This window comes from Myotis daubentonii, chromosome X (genome assembly GCF_963259705.1).
Source record: "Myotis daubentonii chromosome X, mMyoDau2.1, whole genome shotgun sequence".
Taxonomy (NCBI): domain Eukaryota; kingdom Metazoa; phylum Chordata; class Mammalia; order Chiroptera; family Vespertilionidae; genus Myotis; species Myotis daubentonii.
In genome coordinates, this window is record NC_081861.1 from 8760123 (window position 1) to 8781597 (window position 21475).

At 44.5% G+C, this 21475-nt stretch overlaps 1 protein-coding gene across 2 annotated transcripts in view; it reads left to right on the forward strand.

The window, feature by feature from the left end:
- Positions 1-21475, forward strand: part of KLF8 (KLF transcription factor 8) — a 74822-nt gene that overhangs the window by 26513 nt on the left and 26834 nt on the right. Inside the window, exon 1 of one of the 2 annotated variants that reach the window (XM_059680550.1) lies at positions 10443-10974. The exons of the other annotated variant lie outside the window; for it this stretch is intronic. Within the exon in view, the coding sequence (XP_059536533.1) occupies positions 10968-10974 (7 nt within the window). The 5' untranslated portion in view covers positions 10443-10967. Of the gene's footprint in view, positions 1-10442; positions 10975-21475 lie in introns of those variants that run through there. 2 annotated transcript variants of the gene reach the window in all.

A 21475-nucleotide genomic window follows, 5' to 3' on the forward strand; every position in this document is an offset into this window, starting at 1 on the left:
CATTCCCATTGGTTTGGAGGATAGTGGAAGATAGACACAACCCCTCTGTCAGGAAAGTGACAAATGCTTGTCATAATACAAGGATGAGAAGTATGAGCCTACCTGTAGGGGGCTTGCAGGACCCTGGCGTCTCTGAATTAGCTCAGTGATAAATAAGTTTCTGTTCTATTTATACAGGTCCTTAGACACAGGAGGTAGGAAACATCCAGCCCTTGGGCCCTTGAAAAATAATTTGGTCTGGCCCTGCCAAGGCATTAGGGGTGAGTTAATTAAATGTCTGACCAAATATAGCAGGCTAATTTTTAAGTTGATAATTTTGTATGGCCTGTGAATGATGCTATAAATATCCAAATGGCCTTCAGCAGAAAAAAGGTTCCCCACCCCTGCTGGACAATCGAGCATATTTATTTGTTTAATATGAAAACAAGAATGCAAGTCTTTTTCTTGTACACTCAATAGGATCCTTCCCTGATTCAGGAATATACATTTTGGGGACCAGACTAAGGATGTTATTTTTTCCTGCAGATGAGTCTGAGGCTCCCAGTTTTTCTGGTTTGGCTTGGTTGATGATTACAAATCTCCTCTCCTCCAGTTTATGGGTGTTGTAGCATCCAGGGTCTAACCTGGTGTGAAAAACCCATGCATACCTAATCACCTAGCCCCAACACACACATGCACACACACATACACTCCTACTCAAGCCCTTTGCAGATAAAGTTAGCAGTCTGAGGCACAGCTGAACTTTGGGAATTAACAGCCTGCCAGAGCTTGCCTTGGGATGGTTCTCTGTGAGGAGAATGTCAAACCCTGCTCAACCTGCTCCAGATCCAGTGGCCATTCCTAAGCTGAATTTAGTCATGCCTCTGAATGTCTCAAGCAAGCAGTTTAGTTATAATTTCTGTAAGTTGGTTTATTTATATATACAAGATGGGAGGTATGGAAAACATGGAGGTATGGTCCCAACATCTGTGGCTAGAAAGAGACTCAGAGATTTAAGAGCTGTCATGGCTAAGAATGACAGTTATCCTTTATTGAAGTGCTTTCTTTATGCTAAGCACTGTGTTTTTTAGGCTATCGCATCTAATAATAGATAAACATGGTAATTGACCGTACCTTCGCTACACTTTCCATTGGCCAATCAGCATGATATGCAAATTAACCACCAACAAAGATGGCGGTTAATTTGCATACATAGGCTCCAAGCGGCGGAGGGAAGACTGAAGGCGAGCCGGAGCAGCAAAGATGGAAGATGGAAGGCAGCTCCGGCAAGAGCGAAGGCCTGGGTCCTGGGTGCCGGAGGAAAACCTGTGCCGGCAGTCAGGAGAAGGGAAGGCCTATTGCACGAATCTCTTTGTGCAACAGGCCTCTAGTCCTATATAATAAAAGCCTAATATGCTAAATGTCCGACCACTCACTATGATGCACACTGACCACTAGGGGGCAGATGCTCCAACTGGTAGATTAGCTTGCTGCTGGTGTCTGGCCAATTGGGACTGGGCAAGATAGGCCAGACATGCCATGGAGCCCTCCCGCGGTCCCTCCCTGGACCCGATTATGCACTGGTGGGGTCCCTCTGCCTGGCCTGCAGAAATTAGGCTGAAACTGGCTCTCCAACATCCCCCAAGGGGTCCTGGATTGCGAGAGGGCACAGGCCAGGCCAAGGGACCCCACCAGTGCACGAATCCGTGCACCGGGCCTCTAATTATCTCATAAGGGGCAAATCCAGGGCTTTGGGGGCCTGAAGCTTATCAATTTTGGGGACCTTCTTTAAGAAAAAAGCACTGTTTCATCTCTCCCATTGTCTTGGAAAGGGCCCATTCAAATGAGGGGCCCTGAAGCTTGAGCTTTAATAATTTCACTGTAAAGCCAGCTCTGCCTCTTATTTAATTTTTTTGACAATTCTGAGAAGTCCTAGCAGCATACCTTTAAAAGAAGTAGGTGAGCCATAGCCAGTTTGCTCAGTGGATAGAGAATCAACCCACAGACTAAAGGGTCCTGGGTTCGGTTCTGGTCAAGGGCATGTACCTCAGGTGCAGGCTGAATCCCCAGCCCCGATTGGGGCCCAGTGTCTCTCTCACATCAATGTTTCTTTCTCTCTGTCTCTCCCCCTCCCTTCCACTGTCTCTAAAAAAAAATGAATGGAAAAATATCTTCGGTTGAGGATTAACAAAACAAAAAACAAGCAAACAACAACAAAAAAACCCTAAAAAAGGGTGAATAAACTGAATTTAAGAGAAGTGAAGTTACTCGCCCAAGATTGTGCAGCTTGTAGGTGAAGTCAGTGTTTTTCTCCCACAATCTCCTTCCAGGCTTTCTCCTCTCAGCTAAATAGATTTCGTTCTCCAACACAAACTTACCCTTTACAGACAGTAACCTTAGTACTGATCCCTGGGATGTGTGAGGAACTTAACACTGGTTCAACATTAGCAGAGGGGCAAAAGGTCTCCTCCTAGAAGGAGGAATATGCCCGCTGGGAAACTGCAGAACAAGAAGAAAGTGGGTGAGGAGGGACATTTTTTTCCCATTAGAACTGAGCTATGCACTGGTTTCAGCTACACTTTTGTTGTTCTGTGAACAGTGACCTAGGAATGTAGGGTTTTTTGTTTATAGACTGCTTGACTTCCCTCCTCTCTCAGACCAGCTCTACCCTGTTGTGCCCTAACTCCCCTTGCTCTCCCCACCCTTCCTCACTTCACCATAGTCTTCCCCACTTTCTTCACCCCAGCTCCCCAACAAGCCTTCTTTTTGTTGTTGTTGTTCTGGGAGCAGGGAGGGTGGTTTTCTTAATGAGGCTTTTCCTTCCTCTCTACAGCCCTCAGACGGGGCTCCACCCTAGTAGCTTGTCAGCTGGCTTTTGTGAAAAGGAGAAGCAGGAGGATGAAGAGGAGGAAGAGGGAATGGGAAGAACAAGCATCTTGTGGACCCTGACACATGTGGTGTCTGCCTATTTATTTTTTAACTTTATTTTTATTATTGACACTAATACAGATGTTCCCCATTTTCCCCATCTTTACCCACTTCTACCCAGCCCAAGTCCCCCTCCCTTCCCTCTGGCCATCACTTCACTGTTGTCTGAGTCTATGGGTTATACATATATGTTCTTTGGCTAATCCCTTCACCTTATTTCATCCAGTGCCGCCCCCTCCCCTCTGACAGCTGTTAGTGTGTTCCATGTATCCATTGTTTGCATATTTCTTAGCTGTTCACTAGATCCATGATAAATTTAACTCAAACTTCTCATCTGACTCTTTGGGTATATAGAGGAAATGACAGACCTATTAGTTCAACCAGGAGTCTCCCTAAAGCTCAGAGTGAGATGGAAGCAGTTGAAGATATTATAGGCTGCTATTTCCTTCCTTCCTTCCTTCCTTCCTTCCTTCCTTCCTTCCTTCCTTCCTCCCTTCCTTCCTTCCTCCCTTCCTTTCTTCCTCCCTTCCTTTCTTCCTCCCTTCCCTTCCCTTCCCTTCCCTTCCCTTCCCTTCCCTTCCCTTCCCCTTCCCTTCCTTTTTTTTTTTTGCTTAATCCTTACTCAAGGATATTTTTTCCATTGGTTTTGAGAGAGAGTTGAAAGGAGGGGGGGGGGGAGAGAGAGAGAGAGAGAGAGAGAGAGAGAGAGAGAGAGACATGGATTGATTGCCTCCCACACCCCCCCCCCCCAACCAGGGCCAGGGATGGAGCTTGCAACCAAGGAATGAGCCCTTGACCTGAATCGAACCTGGGACCCTTCAGTCTGAGGGACCCAGGCTCTATCCACTGACCCAAACTGCCTAGGCCAGTGGTCGGCAAACTGGCTCACGAGCTACATGCGGCTCTTTGGCCCCTTGAGTGTGGCTCTTCCACAAAATACCGACTTCTGCGCATGGGCTACAAAGTTTCAATCACACTGTATGTGTGTGCCCGCATGTGGTATTTTGTGGAAGAGCCACACTCAAGGGGCCAAAGAGCCGCATGTGGCTCGCAAGCCACAGTTTGCCGACCACTGGCCTAGGGTGATTTGGTTTATTTCTTAAACCAGCTAATACAAAGAGAACCTGTTGTGCTCCCTAGTGTTGACTGAAAATAATATTGACTAGGTGTTTCATCACCGAAAAGGATTCACTCGTGAAAAAGAAAGGGTTGCAATCCAGTGCTTGCAGACATGGCAAGCCATGTGCATTTTCTAGCCTGCATGCCAAGATGGAGAGGTATTTATATAAGGGAAAGAGAAGTTAAGGGAAGGGAAAGTTAGAACCATAGAGCTTTATTATAAACACTAGAGGCCCAGTGCACAGATTCATGCACCAGTGGGGTCCCTTGGCATGGCCAGCGGGGATCTGCTGAAGCCAGCAGTCGAATGCCACCTGCTGCTCCTGCCTGCCACTCCCACTCATCCCGAACCCCATTGTGCCTGCTGCGGGCTCATGCCCAGTCAGTCCCCATCGGGAGAGGCTCACACTGCTGCAGCGGCCACTCACCAGCTGTAAGCCCTGCGTCTGGCGCCCATCAGTCAACTGAGTGGCGCTCCTGCTGTGGGAGCACACTGCCCACCAGAAGACAGCTCCTGTGTTGAGCATCTGCCCCCTGGTGGTCAGTGGGCGCCATAGCAACCGGTCCTTTGGTCACTTAGGCTTTTATATCCTATTTAATAAGAGCCTAATATGCTAAGTGTCCAGTTGTCTGTTCAACCAATCAAAGTGTAATATGCTAATGATATGCTAAGACTGCTCAACCACTCTCTATGATGTGCACTGACCACCAGGGGGCAGACAGTTGACCAGTCGATCAGTCACTATGATATGCACTGATCACCATGGAGCAGACACTCCAATCAGTAGGTTAGCTTGCTGTTGGGGTCCAGTCAACTGGAACTGAGTGAGAGGGCCAGACACACCCTGGAGTCCTCCCACAGTCCCTCCCAGGCTGGCCAACCTCCCGTGTCTCTCCCTGGCCCCGATCATGCACCAGTGGGGTCCCTCGGCCTGGCCTGTGCCCTCTCACAATCTGGGACCCCTCGGGGGATGTTGGAGAACCAGTTTTGGCCTGATCCCCGCAGGCCAGGCTGAGGGACCCCACTGGTGCACGAATTTGTGCACCGGGCCTCTAGTATTGGAATAATTATACATGGTGTCAGATGGGTACAAGATATATTGGGGTATCTGTAAGTAATATAAATGTCTAACCACTATTCTGTACACCTGAAACTAATATAATATGGTATGTCAACTGTAATTTAAAAATTAAAAAAATGTCCCTAGCTGGTTTGGCTTAGTGGATAGAGCATCAGCCTGCAGACTGAAGGGTCCTGGGTTTGATTCCGGTCAAAGGCACATGGCTGGGGGTGTGGGCTCAGTCCCCAGTAGGGCATGTGTAGGAGGCAGCTGATCAATGATTCTCTCTCATCATTGATGTTTCTCTCTCTCCTTTCCTCTCTGAACTCAATAAAAATATATTTATAAAAATTAAAAACAAAAACAGTTCAATGTCTTTTCACACATTGGAATCTAAGAGAAAACTTTCCAGTATAGCTGAAAATAGTGTTGGTTAGAGTGGTGAGAATCCTATGTTTAGCAGAACTCCCCACATTTTAGACTAAAGCTGCCTGGCATAAAGTGATTATTTTCAAAGAATGTGTAGAGAGCTGTACACCTGTCTATGTGGTTCTGTGTCAATACATCTTACATGGTAAGCTGGGCAGATGGTAGAAAAATATGAATTAGTGAGATAGGGAGTTCTTTATAGAACCTCTACTACAGGGAAATTTTTTCAACATATGCATGTTACTTAATCTCTGTCCCTTAGTTTCCTTATCTGTAAAATATGGGCAGTAATAATATCTACCCATAAAGTTGTCGGAAGAATTCAGTGTTCACACACACACACACACACACACACACACACACACACACACACAGCTTGGAACAGAGCTTGCCACATAGTTAATGCTCAGTAACTATTACTATCCTATATAATAAAGAGCTAATATGCAAATGGTCATCACACCCTCACGCTATCATGTCTTAACAGCTCAGATATTCAACACTGGGGAGAGAAGAATGGGGACCAGCCACGCTGCGGCCTGGGAGAGGGAGAAGCCGCCCGCCTCATGGTCCTGGGCTCCAGTGGCTGAGCCTGCACCTGTGGCCTGGGAGAGGGACAAGCTGCATGCCCCGTGGTCCTGGGCGCCAGCAACTGTGGCCCAGGTAAAGCCACCTGCCCATGGTCCCCTGCGGCTGCGGCTGACCCAGGCGAAGCTGGCCCAGGTCCTGGGTGCCTGCTGTTTGCCAGAGGGAGGGAAGCCCAGGTCCCAGGTGCCTGCGACTGGCCAGAGGAAGGAATCCTGGATCCCGGGTTCGGGGTGAGGCAGAGGCAGTTAGGGGCAATCAGGCCAGCAGGGGAGCAGTTAGGGGCAATCATGCTGGTAGGGGAGCAGTTAGGGGTGATCAGGCAGGCAAGTAGAGGTAGTTAGGGGCAATCAGGCAGGCAGAGGTGGTTAGGGGTGATCAGGCAGGCAGGCAGGTGAGCGGTTAGGAGCCAGCAGTCCCAGATTGCTAGAGGCAGTCGGACATCCCCCAAGGGGTCCTGGATTGAAGAGGGTGCAGGCTGGGCTAAGGAGACCCCCCCCCCTTGTGCATGAATTTCATGCACCAGGCCTCTAGTTGTTAATAATATTACCTGGCATGCAGGTTACAAGGACTTTATAGTCTAGTGGGGGGAGCAATCATATGTACAAATAGGTGCTCTGAGGTAGAGAAGAGCACCAAGGAATCAATGGTCAGTTTTGCCTAAAGGAATTAAGTAAGGAGGGGGATGATCTTGAGTTAATCCTTTCAAGAAGGATTAACAGAGTTTAAGCCATTTCAAACAGAGAAGCAAGGTGAGCCAAAGAATAGACATGGAAACAGGCATTCTCAGGGATTTGTAATACAGATTAAGCTCAAGAAAGTACCAAGATTTCTGCTGCTTCAGAGGAAGGCTGAGTCCAGAGTACAATAGGTCAGAGCAGCAATTTTCAACCGGTGTGCTGCAAAATATTTTTTAAAAAGCAATACCTGACTATTTAGTCAGGGGCACTGACTTCTTTTCCTTTAGACTGTCAAATTGAAAAATGACAACAAGCCAAAACCGGTTTGGCTCAGTGGATAGAGCGTCGGCCTGCGGACTGAAAGGTCCCAGGTTCGATTCCAGTCAAGGGCATGTGCCTGGGTTGCGGGCACATCCCCAGTGGGAGATGTGCAGGAGGCAGCTGATCGATGCTTCTCTCTCATCGATGTTTCTAACTCTCTATCTCTCTCCCTTCCTCTCTGTAAAAAATCAATAAAATATATTTTTAAAAAAAGAAAAAAAAAGTGACAACAACCAACACAACAATAACTGTGGGTGTGAATGCTCTGTCTTGAACCATAATTATATAGGTTATTTATAACAGTTGCATCTTATTGGTCACTGTGCATAATATGGTTGTGTTTGATTCGTTAACTGTTGGTACTAGAAATCCTTATTATACAAGTATAGGCACTTGATTTTTAATTTTTTAAAATGTATTTTTATTGATTTCAGAGAGGACAGGAGAGGGAGAGAGAGAGAGATATAGAAACATCAATGATGAGAGAGAATCATTGATCAGCTGCCTCCTACACACCCCCAACTAGGGATTGAGCTAACAACCTGGTCATATGCCCTGACCAGGAATGGAACTGTGACCTCCTGGTTCATAGGTCAGTGCTCAACCACTGAGCCATGCCAGTGATTTAAAAAAATCACTTTGGAGCAAAAAGGGTAGGTAATTTGTCAGATTGGCAAAAAATATGTTTTTGGTGTGCACGGAATTTTAGTATTTAGTTTATGTGTGCCATGAGATGAAAAAGGTTGAAAATGCTGTGTTAGAGGGTGAGTCCCCGGGTTCTGGTTTGGATGTTGGCTTGCATAATGATGCCATCCAGGTAGGTGGGGAACTATAAGAGGAGAAACACGACTTTGGAGGCAGAGTAAGAGAAGATGAGATGATTAGAAGACATTCAGGCAGAAAGATCAAGCATGTGGCATTTACGTCTTGGGAAGTACTGGTGTTGTAGGCGGGAAGGGAGCCAGATGTCAGACCGGACTTGGGTTCAGCAAACGTGGTACTTGAGTTCTGGCTAGGAAATAATTCAGAGCCAAGACTCAAAACTATAGAACATTTATTTGGAACATCACAGACGGCGAAGAAGTAGTTTGTAGAAGAAATGGGCTCAGGAAACAAGTTATAGAGGCAAAGGGAGTGAGAAAGCTAATGGTAATATGCTTGGGGGGATGGGAAGAGGGAAGGGAAAGGTGTGGCAGCTCTTGGGAGGGAGAGCTTACTGGGTCCTTTGTCCTAAGGGTTTTAAGGGTGGAGATATTAGGGGAGGTCCTGGGGGAAGATCTCAATAGACTATTCGGCAGTTTTCCAGGTGTGACTTTTCAGGTCCCACTGATTGATTGGTTGGTGCCAGGACAGGGGGTCATTATCCAATGCAAATGGTCCTGAGGTAAGCTGTGGGGTTACTGGCCTGGTTTTGCTTCTTTTCTGGTCCTGGAGCTGAAATACAACAGAGGCCTAGATGTTATCTCTAGGGAGGAAAGGTCAGGGGGTCCAAACCTCAGGACCAGTGATAAGCTAGTGGAGGAAAGGCCACCATGGGGGTGAGGCCCCACCCTACAATTGCTAGGCCCCCAGGGCTTTCTGCCCTGGTGATCTTCTGTACCTGGCCCATCGTCCTTGCTCTGCTCCTGTCTGTCTAACTGCTGACCACACGGGGCTTGGAACTTGTTTTATCCTTTAAAAGGGGGCTTGAAGAGTATATTAATCTCTACTTTCCAGGGTTGTTGTCGGGAATAAGAAATGATAAATGCACCTGGCCCAGTGACTTGCCCATATTAGGTGCTGAAGACACAGGAGCTATTATTTCTCCTGTCTCTCTGCTTTCTCGGTCCCTCTTGCTTTGTTTTTTGTCTCTCTGCTCTTTCCTCCCCTGTAAAAGAATTGTGGTAGGGACGAGGCACTGATAAGGGCCTGTGGTTGCTTGAGACTTCCTGACCTCCTATTAAAATGACCTAGAGAGGGACTTTCAGGCAAGGGCAAAGAAATCCTGGAAGTGTGGCTGTTATCCTATGGATTCAGCGCCACAGGAATCTTAGCAATGCCTGGCTGAGAGGGAGCCTCAGGCAGTTGAGAACCCTATTCTTAGAGGTCTGGTGTCTGGAAGACTAGAAGAGCCTTTCTGTCTCCACAGTTCTTCGAACTCCTCCTTCTTCCCCACCCGTTCTTTCACCCTCACCTTCTTTCCTTGTCTCTTGCTACAACATGCCCCCAGCTCCATTCTCCTCGGCTTTTAGTTTCCACCTTGAGAAGACATTGTGACCTCGCTGTCCCTGCTGGTGTCTTCCTGTTACCATGGAGAGCTAGGAGGGTGGATATGATTCCCGTCGCCAGCCTTGCTTTTTCCTTTCCCTAATTCCTCTCTTTGTAGACAGCCTCTCACCCCAATTCCTTTCGCCTTCCCCTGGTGAGTTAGTTTAAAGCCGAGTGGATAGGTGACCAAGCAGAGCACTTGCAAGCCTCTCTATGGGATGGGAAAAGGGGAATTGAAATTGACTCGAGTTATATACCTGCTGGGGCTGGAGACTGAGAAAAGCTGCTGGGAGGGGCAAGACCAGTACTCTCCGCCCAGTGCCCCGCCCCACCCCACCCCACCCCCTCCTTTCTCCCTCCTTGGTCTCAGCCACACCCTTTTCCATCTCCTCCCACTTTTGATTCTCCTCTGGCAGACATCTGTCCCTTTTAAGGAACTCCACCCTCATGGTGGTCACACCTCTCTTCTGGGTGTAACCGGCTAGAGACAGAGTCACCCCACCCACTCCAATTGCCCAGCTAGCACTTGAGGATCTCCCCAGTGGAGCAGCTGGGTGCTTCCAAGAAATGTCTTCCCAGGAGTTGGGGCCATTTTTCGCTAAGCCCCTGCCCTGGGCTGGGGATGCCTCTCTATGTTTCCACCAATTGTAGGCATTTGCCCCTCCTTTCTTTCTCTTTAGGAAGGCGCTGGGGTGTGGGGCAGCCAAGGCTGCAGTCAAGATTCCTGTCCTGATAGAGACCATTATAAACTTTTGAACAATAATAGATACAGAGGCAGAGCTGCCTCAAACAGATTGTCGAGCTGCAGCGGGAAGGCCGGGGAGGGTTGGGGGGCAGGAGGTAGGGGGGTAAGAGATCAACTAAAGGACTTGTATGCATGCATATAAGCATAACCAATGGACATAAGACACTGGGTGATAGGGGAGGCTAGGGGACTGTCTAGGGCGGGGGGATAAAATGGATACATATGTAATACCCTTTGTAATACTTTAAGCAATAAAAAAAAAAAATGAAAAAAAAAAAAAAAAGATTCCTGTCCTGAACGAGTCCTCCCTCGTCCGCCTCAACTTTGTATTCAAGTATTGCTTTGGGGTCTGGGTTGGTTTTCTTAGGTCCAAGCCCGGGCCCTCTCTGCCAGGGTATGTGGAGTGCAGAGGATGGGTGGAGAGTGGGCTTGGCCGGAACTGAATCGGTGGAGGTGAAAGGGGAACCGAGGATCCTCAGCTTTGGCCACTTCGACCCAGCGAACCCACTTTATTTTTAGCGGAGGGAAAGAGCCGCATGGGCAGCAGCGGGGGGCGGGGGGGGAGATTCTTTTTAGGAAGTCTGCTTTGCTGGCCCCCCGATTTGGGATTGGATGCCTGAGAGCTTTGTTTCCCTGGTTGCGAGGGTGGCCCAGCTGAGTCTGAATTGACTCCCTCTGCCCTGGCCCTCCGCCCCATTTCCCAGCCAGGAAGAAAAGGGGAGGTGGGGGGCCCAGCAAGAGAAGGCGAGAGCGAGTCGCTGGCAGACAGGGGCGGGTGTGAAGGAAACAGCTGTCTTGCGATCAGCTGGGAAGTATGAGCCTCGGGGAGGACGGTATGAGGTCCGGAAACATCAGGAGTCCCCAGCTAGTGACATGGGCGGTAAGTGACTCTGGGATTAGGACTCACTCCCATCTCCTCTATCGAGATTCAGCCCCATCCCCACTTCTGTGCTTATGTTTTAGCAGAGGGGGGAGGGCATAGGTGGGTTGGGGAGGAAGGGCACAAAAACTATGTGGAACCGAATGAAACTCAAGAGAAAATGACTTTGCTAAAGGGCTGAGCAAAGAAGGGATAGGAAGGTTGGGGAGCCTCGTGGGAGAAATGGAGGTGTGTGTGTGTAGAGGGCGGCGGGGTGGGGGGCGGGGGCGGGGGGATGGATGGCTTTGTCTAACTTAGTCCGCCCTGGCTCGGCACTCTCATTTCTCCTTAAGCAGTGAGGTTTGTCTTTCACTTAACCCAACCCAGCCTAAGCTGCAGCCAGCGAGTACAGGGTTCAGAAGGCCAGCACTCTCAGGTAACCCCCGCTAAGCAGTAACAGGTACCCAGAGATGCTTCTGAAAGGAAGGAGAAGGGGGAAGTGAGTTAAGGTTTGAGTGTAGGCTATTGGGGACGTTGAGCTGGCTGGTGAAGTCCCGGAGGCAGCCTGGGGGAGGAGCTGCTTTCGGCGTGCCTTCGCAGCGGTTCTCAACCTGTGGGTCGAGACCCCTTTGGGGGTCGAACGACCCTTTCACAGGGGTCGCCTAAGACCATCGGAAAACACATATATAATTACATATTGTTTTGTGATTAATCACTATGCTTTAATTATGTTCACTTGGTAACAATGAAAATACATCATGCATATCAGATATTTACATGATGATTCATAACAGTAACAAAATTACAGTGATGAAGTAGCAACAAAAATAATTTTATGGTTGGGGGTCACCACAACATGAGGAACTGTATTAAAGGGTCGCGGCATTAGGAAGGTTGAGAACCACTGCAAGGGAGGCTGAGCTTGGCTTGAGGTGGAAACCTACGCCCTGCCCTACCTAGCTCTTTAAATCGTGGCCAAGGTGGTTGGTTCCTCAGTAGGTGTAATATTGAACCAAATTGCTGTAGCAAATCAACTTGCAGTGATTACTTGGAAGAAGTCTGTGTGTGTGTGTGTGTGTGTGTGTGTGTGTGTGTGTGTGTGTGTTTAACTCAGTGAATTTGGGGGGAATTAAATCACAAAATAAATAAAATTTATTCTTTGGAAAAATAAATCCAAACAGATGGTCAAATCCTTTATTTCCTTTGGTATTATTTAGCACCTGTCTGATGTCACTCAGGCTGATGATAACTAGGCAAAGAGAATAATCTTTAAGTTTGGGTTTGAAACTAATGGAAACTATGATGGCTTGGAGCAGCAGACATAACTGCTTTAAAACTAACATCACCACTTACTTGCTGCATTACCCTGGACATTGCTTGACTCCTTTAGAGAATATGGATTAATAATCTTATCTCAAAAGAAGTTTGGGTAGATTAAATGCCATGATGTATGTAACAGAGGCTGCCTGCTACTCCGTGTACTAGTATATCTTTGTTTCACTTCCTTTTCTTACTCAGCTCGCCACTCTTCTCTCTGGAACACTGCTGATAGAATTAGTGCTTTGCTATCTTTAAAACACCTTCCAGGTGGGGTGAAAGGAGACCTCACAAGATTGAATTTGCTTGCCCAAAGGCTGAAGTTAGAGCACGGGTTTTATTTACCTTTGATTTAACATTGTTCCCTCTGGACTTTAGCACCTCCTAGAGAACGGGCCACTAGTCTGCCTTTCCCCTCATTCTTTAGGCAACTTAAACAGGATGATATAACCAACAGGTCATTTGGACAACATAAACCAGTGACTCACAAATGACCTCATTCCGTTCTTCAGAATTTTTTTTGGTGACAACAGAGAATGGCCTGGGAACAGGGTCTTCAGGTTAGCTTGAAGGGCCGATAGGCAGGAAACATAGGAAAAACAGAAATATAAACTTAGCAAAAGTGACACATATATCCGAAAACCAAACCAGATAATGGCTCTATTTTCAGAGCTCAGGGGAGCTATAGGTCCCTCTTGTTTAGGCTTCCAGGATACATTGGAAAGAAAATTTGGGAGAAAACATGAACTAGCACACTACCACCCTCTACCTCCCACCCCTGTCATTCTAGTATATGTATTTCTGAGATGAAGCCCTTATTGGTATAGCTAACCGAATTCCAATAATCAAGCCACCAAGCTTAGTCATCTTCCATCTCTCTAGGTTGCATGTGCCTAGCAGTGAGGGAGAACAACCATTTATTCTTTCTCATTCTGGCAGGGGCGGTATAGTAAATCCTTGATTTTGCAGACCTCGATTTAACAATTTGAATTTAACGGACATATTTTCTGGTCTGTATGTCATATGTGAAAATTAACACCCTGTTAATTTTAAAATACTTTCAACCAAGACTTGCTTATAATTAAATTATCAGGTTATTTTTTTTGTCGTAAATTCACTTATTTTTAAAAAAATATTTTTATTGCTTTTAGAGAGAGGAAGGGAGAGGGAGATAGAAACATTGATGAGAGAGAAACATTAATCAGCTGCCTCCTCCATGCCCCGCACTGGGGATCTAGCTGGAAACCTGGGCATGTGCCCTGACAGGCAATCAAACCATGATCTCCTGATTTATGGGCTGGTGCTCAACCACTGAACCACACCAGCCAGGCAATTCACGGTTATTTTAAACAAATTTTAGCGAATAGGCCATATGTTGGAAAAAACACTAGTAATTTTGCCAACATAAATAAGTATTACATACCCACAACTATAGTCTACATATTTAAATCTAATAGTCACGGCTGGTAAACAGTGTTCAGCGAATGATTAGCATATGATCACACCTCATCAAGAGTGGTAATTGGTTCTTTATCTCCTGGTGTGACTTTCTTCTGCACCAGTTTTCAGGCATGCAGGGAAGATGTTCCCCCATGCGCTAAGCCACATCCCAGCCATATGCATTTGTTTATTCACGGTGACTATAATGCATATAGAAAACTTTTCTGTGAAACTAAACTTTTTATACATACTTAATTTTAATTATACAAATGTGTGTACAACAGTCAAAACAGGTAAACTAAACTAATTTGTCAATTTTTTAGCATATGCATCTGGAAAACCTACTTTATTATATAACAGACTTTCCGCTTCAACAGGCACCTCTTCGTTAGTCCATTATATTGAGGTTTTACTGTATTATTATTTGACATATTTCTATATTTACCCTTACCTTGAGTTGGTTATAGTTTATTGCCTCACTTAAATTGATGAATAATGAGAAGATTGCCTTTGGATATATAATTTATTTAGCAAATATGTGTTGGCATACTATGTGTTAGACACTGAGAAATTTGATTAAAACTCGTTTTGTATTTCTTTCATCTTACATGTCTTCCTTTTGCCTCCCCATTCAAACCCCAATCATCTTTTAAGTCCTATTGCAGCCCTTTGCATGTGCATCAAACCTTCCTTATTTCTTCAGCTATTTCTTAGAAATTGTACATCACTGTCTGGTCTGCTCAGTTGATACTTAACATAGAACTAGGGGCCCCCTCTGCCTCGGCCGCTGCCATCATAGCTTCGTCCAGAAGGTTGTCCGGAAGGACGTCCGGTGTAATTAGCATTTTACTCTTTTATTATTATAGATGTACTTACTTTCATGATTTTTTCTTAAAACAGTATTTATAGATTTCTTTCATTATTAATTTCAAATTAAATGCTAGTTCTATGAAAATTTCCCTGATTCTTGCTTATAGAAACAAAATCTTTGGAGTTTCCATTTCCCTTTACTTGCATTATCTGGAACCTCTGCTACACTGTTCCCTGTATTACAGTACTTTGTGTACATATATAATTACATTGTCATATTAGGCTCATTAGTTTATCAAAGACAATGTGAAACCTTGTTTGACTTTTTGATCTTCATATAATACTGTTTTCAATTTGGGTTTTATATCTGAAGTTGGGTTTCTGATGTATTTATTATCGCCAGCTCAGCTTTATCATCTAGCCTCTTTTTTCTCACCTCTAAAATGATATGGTAATTTGTGATTACAAAGAATGTAAGTAAAACACATTGGACCCAGTTCCTGACTTCCATTACATATTTTATAAGTGGAAGTTGTCTTCATTTTTGTTACTTTAAGTAACTTATTTAAATGTTGCTTGTGTGTTTGGAGAAGAGGAAGGTAGGTTAGTGGGATAGGAAGCTGGATTTAAATGTAACATGCTAGGTACTTTGTATAATAAACTTAAAGATATTAATTGCACACTTATACAAAATAGGTATAATATGAACAAACCAAACTCTGGGATTATTAAACACTTTAAATTAAGGAGCTATAACCTAAGTCTAGAGCCAGATTCATGTATTTGATATCAATACAGGTATCAAATATCTAGCATTTTGCCTTTTTTTTGTAACCTCAATCTCATCATGTCTAAAACAGAGTATGTCATTATCTCTAGACTCTTGCTCCACCCCTCATTCAAGACTTTTCCTTTTCACTTCCCTGGTTCTTCAATTTACCATCATCATAATCTCGGCACTTGTCTTTTTTCGTCCATGAATTGAGAATAATAGTAGAAATTACCTCATAAGGTTGCAATAAAGAAATAAAGTATTAATTTTTTAAAGCACTTAGAAGAATGCATGACAGTATAGTAAGCAGTGGGGAAATATGGCTGTTGTGGTTCTCTTACTCCATACTCATTAGACCTAGCTGGTTTGGCTCAGTGGATAGAGCATTGGCCTGCGGACTGAAAGGTCCTGGGTTCAATTGTGGTCAAGGGCACATGCCCTGGTTGTGGGTTCGATCCCCAGTAGGGGGCGTGCAGGAGGCAGCTGATCAATGATTCTCTGTCATCATCGATGTTTCCATCTTTATCTTCCTCTCCCTTCCTCTCTGCAATCAACAAAACAATATTTAAAAGAAATGCTAGCATTAGCTTTGCCCTCTTCCTCAGTTTCCTTATCTACTTAGTAGCCAAGGGCTCTTGTTAAAACTTTCATTTAAAAATGTATTTTAAATTGATAATGAATTCCAAACTGCTCAAAATTAAAAATATGCAAAAGTATATACAATGAAGTGTTTGCCTCTCTGAGTTATGTGTTGATTAGGAATCCTTCCATGGGCATTTTATGTATATCAAACAAATGAGTCTCTATATATACATATATACTCCCCATTGCCTTTTATACAAAGATAGTAACACACTCTGCATAACATTTTACACCTTACTTTGTCTACTTAAAAATATACTTAGGAGCCCTTTCCATATATGTATGTAAAGAAATACCTCATGCTTTTGTATGACTGCATAGTTTTTCACGATATGGAGGAGTCATAATTCATTTAAACAGTCTCCTATTGAGTGCCTTTTATTATCCCCAAGTCAACTTTATCATTTAGCCTTCACTCTCACTCGCTGGGGCCCTATCCATTCATCTTTCTACTTTTGGGCGTGCTCAATGTAAGAACCGCCCCTTCGCCATCTTGGCCAATGGGAAGACTCCCCAGTGCTCCCTGACTGCCTATGGTAGTGAGGGGATTGTTGCTAGACCTGCCCTACGGAAACCTGGAGATGTAACAGCCCTCACTCAGCTTTCCTCTTCAATGCACATCAGCAAAGGGGGAGCACTTGGAGTCTCAGAACACCCGTTTGGCGCCCTGCACGCGCAGCGTCCTCTGGGCCACTCTCACACTGCCGCCCCGCCCCTCATAAGTGGCGAGTCAGGCCTGCGCTCCAACTGACGGCTGTCTACATTTGTTCTTTTAACAGAACACAGTAAGTACGCAGTGAGTGTTGGAAATTATTGTTCTTTGATCACCATTCTGTTGTTAATCTCTTGTAATGCCGATGCTGCTGAAGGTTTTCCCAGAGATCCATTTCAAAACTACTCTCTGAAAAATATACAGTTAAACTATCTGGCCCTGGCCGGATTGGCTCAGTGGTTACAGTGTCCGGCCCTCTGACCGAAGAGTCTCAGATTCCATTCAATGGTCAGCGGTCATGGGTTAACGGCCAACCATCAATGGCACACACTGTCGTAGCAGGAACAGATTCAATTGCTGGCCCCAACCTGGACGCTAGCGACAGGGAACCAATCAATGTGTCTCTCTCACGTGGATAGTTCTCTCTCTCTCTCTCTCTCTCTCTCTCTCTCCCTCTCTCCCTCCCCACCCCCACTCTCTCTCTCTCCCTATTCCCCTCCCTTCACTCGCTTTAAAAATCAATGGAAAAAATACCCTCACTCTGGTGAGGATTAAAAAAATACGGTCTGAAAATATCTCTGTACTCATTCTTTCTATTATTTATCTTTATTGTTGAAAGTATTACATATGTCCCTTTTTCCCCATTGACCCCCTCCACCACACCTGCCCCCCTTTCACCACCCTATTGTCTGTGACCATGGGCTATGCATATATGCATATAAGTTCTTCGATCATTTCAATCACTTCGCACCGACCCGCCCTGCCCCACCCCGCCCCACCCCTCCTTCCCCCTGAGATTCCCCAGTCTGTGCCATGCTTCCAGGCCTCTGGATCTATTCAGGTTTTTAAAAATGTTTATTGTTGAAAGTATTACATATATCCTTCTTCCTCCCCCATTGTACCACTCCAGTTTGCCACGCCCCCCCACCCCCGACCTTCACCACCGTATTGTCTGTGTCCATAGGTTATGCAAATATACATAGGAGATCTTCGGGTGATCACCCACCCACCCACCTTTCTCCACCTCCCCTCTGAGATTCCAAAGTCTGTTCCATGCTTCCATGAATCTGGATCCACTCCGTTCATCCATTTATTCTGTTCATTAGATGCCACATATGAGTGAGATCATGTGATACTTATCTTTCTCTGACTGGCTTATTTCACTTAGCATAATGCTCTCCAGGTCCCTCCATGCTTTTGCAAATGGTAAGAATTCCTTCTTTTTTAAAAAATATATTTTATTGCGCCGAGACCGGTTTGGCTCAGTGGATGGAGCGTCGGCCTGCGGACTGAAAGGTCCCAGGTTCGATTCTGGTCAAGGGCATGTACCTAGGTTGCGGGCACATCCCCAGTGGGGGATGTGCAGGAGGCAGCTGATCGATGTTTCTCTCTCATCGATGTTTCTGGCTCTCTATCTCTCTCCCTTTCTCTCTGTAAAAAATCAATAAAATATATTAAAAAATATATATATATATATTTTATTGATTTTTTGCAGAGAGGAAGGGAGAGGGATAGAGAACCAGAAACATCAATGAGATGAGAGAGAAACATTGATCAGCTGCCTCCCGCACACTCCCTACTGGGGATGTGCCCGCAACCAAGGTACATGTCCCTGACCAGAATTGAACCCGGGACCCCTCAGTCCACAGGCCGATGCTCTATCCACTGAGCCAAACCAATCAGGGCAGAATTCCTTCTTTTTTACAGCAGTGTAGTATTCCATTATGTACCACTGTTTTTAATTCACTCATCTGCTGATGGGCACTTAGGCTGTTTCCAGATCTTAGCTATGGTGAATTGTGCTGCTGTGAACATAGGGGTGCATATATACTTTCTGATTGGTGTTTCTGGTTTCTTGGGATATATTCCTAGAAGTGGGATCACTAGGTCAAATGGCAGTTCCATATTTATTTTTTTGAGGAAACTCCATTCTGTTTTCATAATGGCTGCACCAGACTGCACTCCCACCAATAGTGTATGAGGGTTCCCTTTTCTCCACATCCTCACTAGCACTTGTCATTTGTTGATGATAACCATTCTGACAGGTGTGAGGTGATAGCTCATTGTTGTTTTAATTTGCATCTCTCTGATGATTAGTGACTTTGAGCATTTTATCATATGTCTCTCGGCCCTCTGTATGTCCACTTTGGAGAAGTGTCTATTTAGGTCCTTTGCCCATTTTTTAATTGGATTGTTTTCCTTTTGTTAAGTTTTATGAGTTCCTTATATATTTTGGAAATTAAGCCCTTATCAGATGTATCATTGGCAAATATGTTCTCCCATACAGTGGGCTTCCTTTTCATTTTGTTGAAGGTTTCTTTTGCTGTGCAGAAACTTTTTAGTTTGATGTAGTCCCAATTGTTTATTTTCTTCTTTGTTTCCCTTGCCCTAGGACAGTTGTCAGCAAACTCACTAGCCAACAGAGCCAAATATCAACAGTACAACGATTGAAATTTCTTTTGAGAGCCAAATTTTTAAAACTTAAACTATATAGGTAGGTACATTGTTATTAACTTAATTAGGGTACTCCTAAGCTGGCCTTTGCTAAAAACGTCCTCAATTTGAGGGGTCGACCTCAGCAAACGTACCCCCACTTCTTCTAATGCCACTTCTTCAAAATAGACTCGCCCAGGCCGAAAACCGACTTCTGCGCATGGGCCACGAAGTTTCAATCGCACTGTACGTGCGCACCCGCACGTGGTATTTAGTGGAAGAGGCACACTCAAGGGGCCAAAGAGCCGCATGTGGCTCGCTAGCTGCTGTTTCCCGACCACTGCCTTAGGAGATGTATTGGCAAACATGTCGCTATGACAGATGTCTGAGATTTTGCTGCCTATGGTTTCTTTTAGGATTTTTATGGCTTCATGACTTACATTTAAGTCTTTTATCCATTTTGAGTTTATTCTTGTGTATGGTGTAAGTTGGTGGTCTAGTTTCATTTTGTGCATGTATCTGTCTAATTTTCCCAACACCATTTACTGAAGAGACTGTCTTGACTCCATCATATGCTCTTGCCTCCTTTATCAAATATTAATTGAGCTTTTGGCATGCTCAGTGTAAGAACCTCCCCTTTTCTCCACATCCAATGGCTTGGGTTGATTTCTGGGTTCTCTGTTCTGTCCCATTTATCTATATGCCTGTTCTTGTGCCAGTATCATGCTGTTTTGCATATAGTGGCTTTGTAGTATAACCTCATATCTGGTATTGTGATCCCTCCAACTTTGTTCTTTCTCAAGATTGCTGTGGCTACTTGGGGTCTTTTTTGTTTCCATATAAATGTTTGGAGTGTTTGTTCTAGATCTGTGAAATATGCCATTGGTATTTTAATGTTATGTTGAGGTGTTACCCCTCTATTCCCACTTTCCTGAGAGTTTGTATGAAAAAAGGGTGTTGGATTTTGTCGAATGCTTTCTCTGTGTCAATTGATATGATTATGTGATTTTTGTCTTTCAATTTGTTTATGTGATATATCACATTTATTGATTTGCAAATATTGTACCAGCCTTGCATCCTGGAATAAGTCCCATTTGGTCATGGTGTCTGATCTTTTTAAAGTATTGCTCGATTCGATTTGCTAATATTTTGTTAAGGATTTTAGCATCTGTGTTCATCAGGGATATTGGCCTGTAATCCTCTTTCTTTGTACTGTCTTTGATTTTGGAATTAGGCTAATGCTGGCCATGTAAAAAGTGCTTGGAAGTGTTCCTTCCTCTGAGATTTTTTGGAATAATTTGAGGAGGATAGGTTTAGCTCTTCTTTGAATGTTTGGTAAAACTCTCCTTCTAGTTCTTTTTTTTTTTTTTTAAAGTATATTTTTATTGATTTCAGAGAGGAAGGGATAGGGGGAGAGAGAGAGAGAGACATCAATGATGAGAGAGAATCATTAATTGGCTGCCTCCTGCACACCCCCCCCACTGAGGATCCAGCCCAAAACTCAGGCATATACCCTGACTGGGTATTGAACCGTGACCTCCTGGTTCATAGGTTGACGCTCAACCACTAAGCCAAACTGGCTGGGTGCTAGTTCTTTAATAACCTTTTTCAAATATTAAAAACACAGGTAATGTGTTTTAAAAAACTGCCTATAACCTCAAAACCCTAAAATGTTGATTTTCTTTTTTTTAAAATATATTTTATTGATTTTTTTTTTTTTTTACAGAAAGGAAGGGAGAGGAATAGAGAGTTGGAAACATGAATGAGAGAGAAACATTGATAAGCTGCCTCCTGCACACCCCCTACTGGGGATGTGCCCGCAATCCAGGCACATGCCCTTGACTGGAATCGAACCTGGGACCCTTCAGTCCGCAGGCCAACGCTCTATCCACTGAGCCAAACCGGCTATGGCTGATTTTCATTTTTTAACAGTTTCAGCATTTCTTATAGTCAGTGGCTGAAAGTGACCTATACTTCTCAATATCTTTCTAAATGATTGGTATGTTGTCTTTAATCTTGTTCATATTTTAGTAGACAGTTTTTTATTTTCTTTTTTATTAAATTTATTGGGGTGACATTGGTTAATAAAATTATATGTTTCATGTGTACAATTCTATAATACGTCATTTCTATATTGCATTGTGTGTTCACCACTCAAAGACAAGTCTCCTTCTGTCACCATATATTGATCCCCTTTACCCTTTGTTACCTCCCCACACCCCTCTCCTCCTCTGGTAACCACCTTACTGCTATCTGTGTCTATGAGTTTTTGTTTGTTTGTTCATTTGTTGCTTTCAGTTTTATATCCCACATGTGAGTGAAATCACATGGTTCTTGACTTTTTCTGTCTGACATTTCACTTAGCATGACATTCTCAAGCTCTATCCATGTTGTCA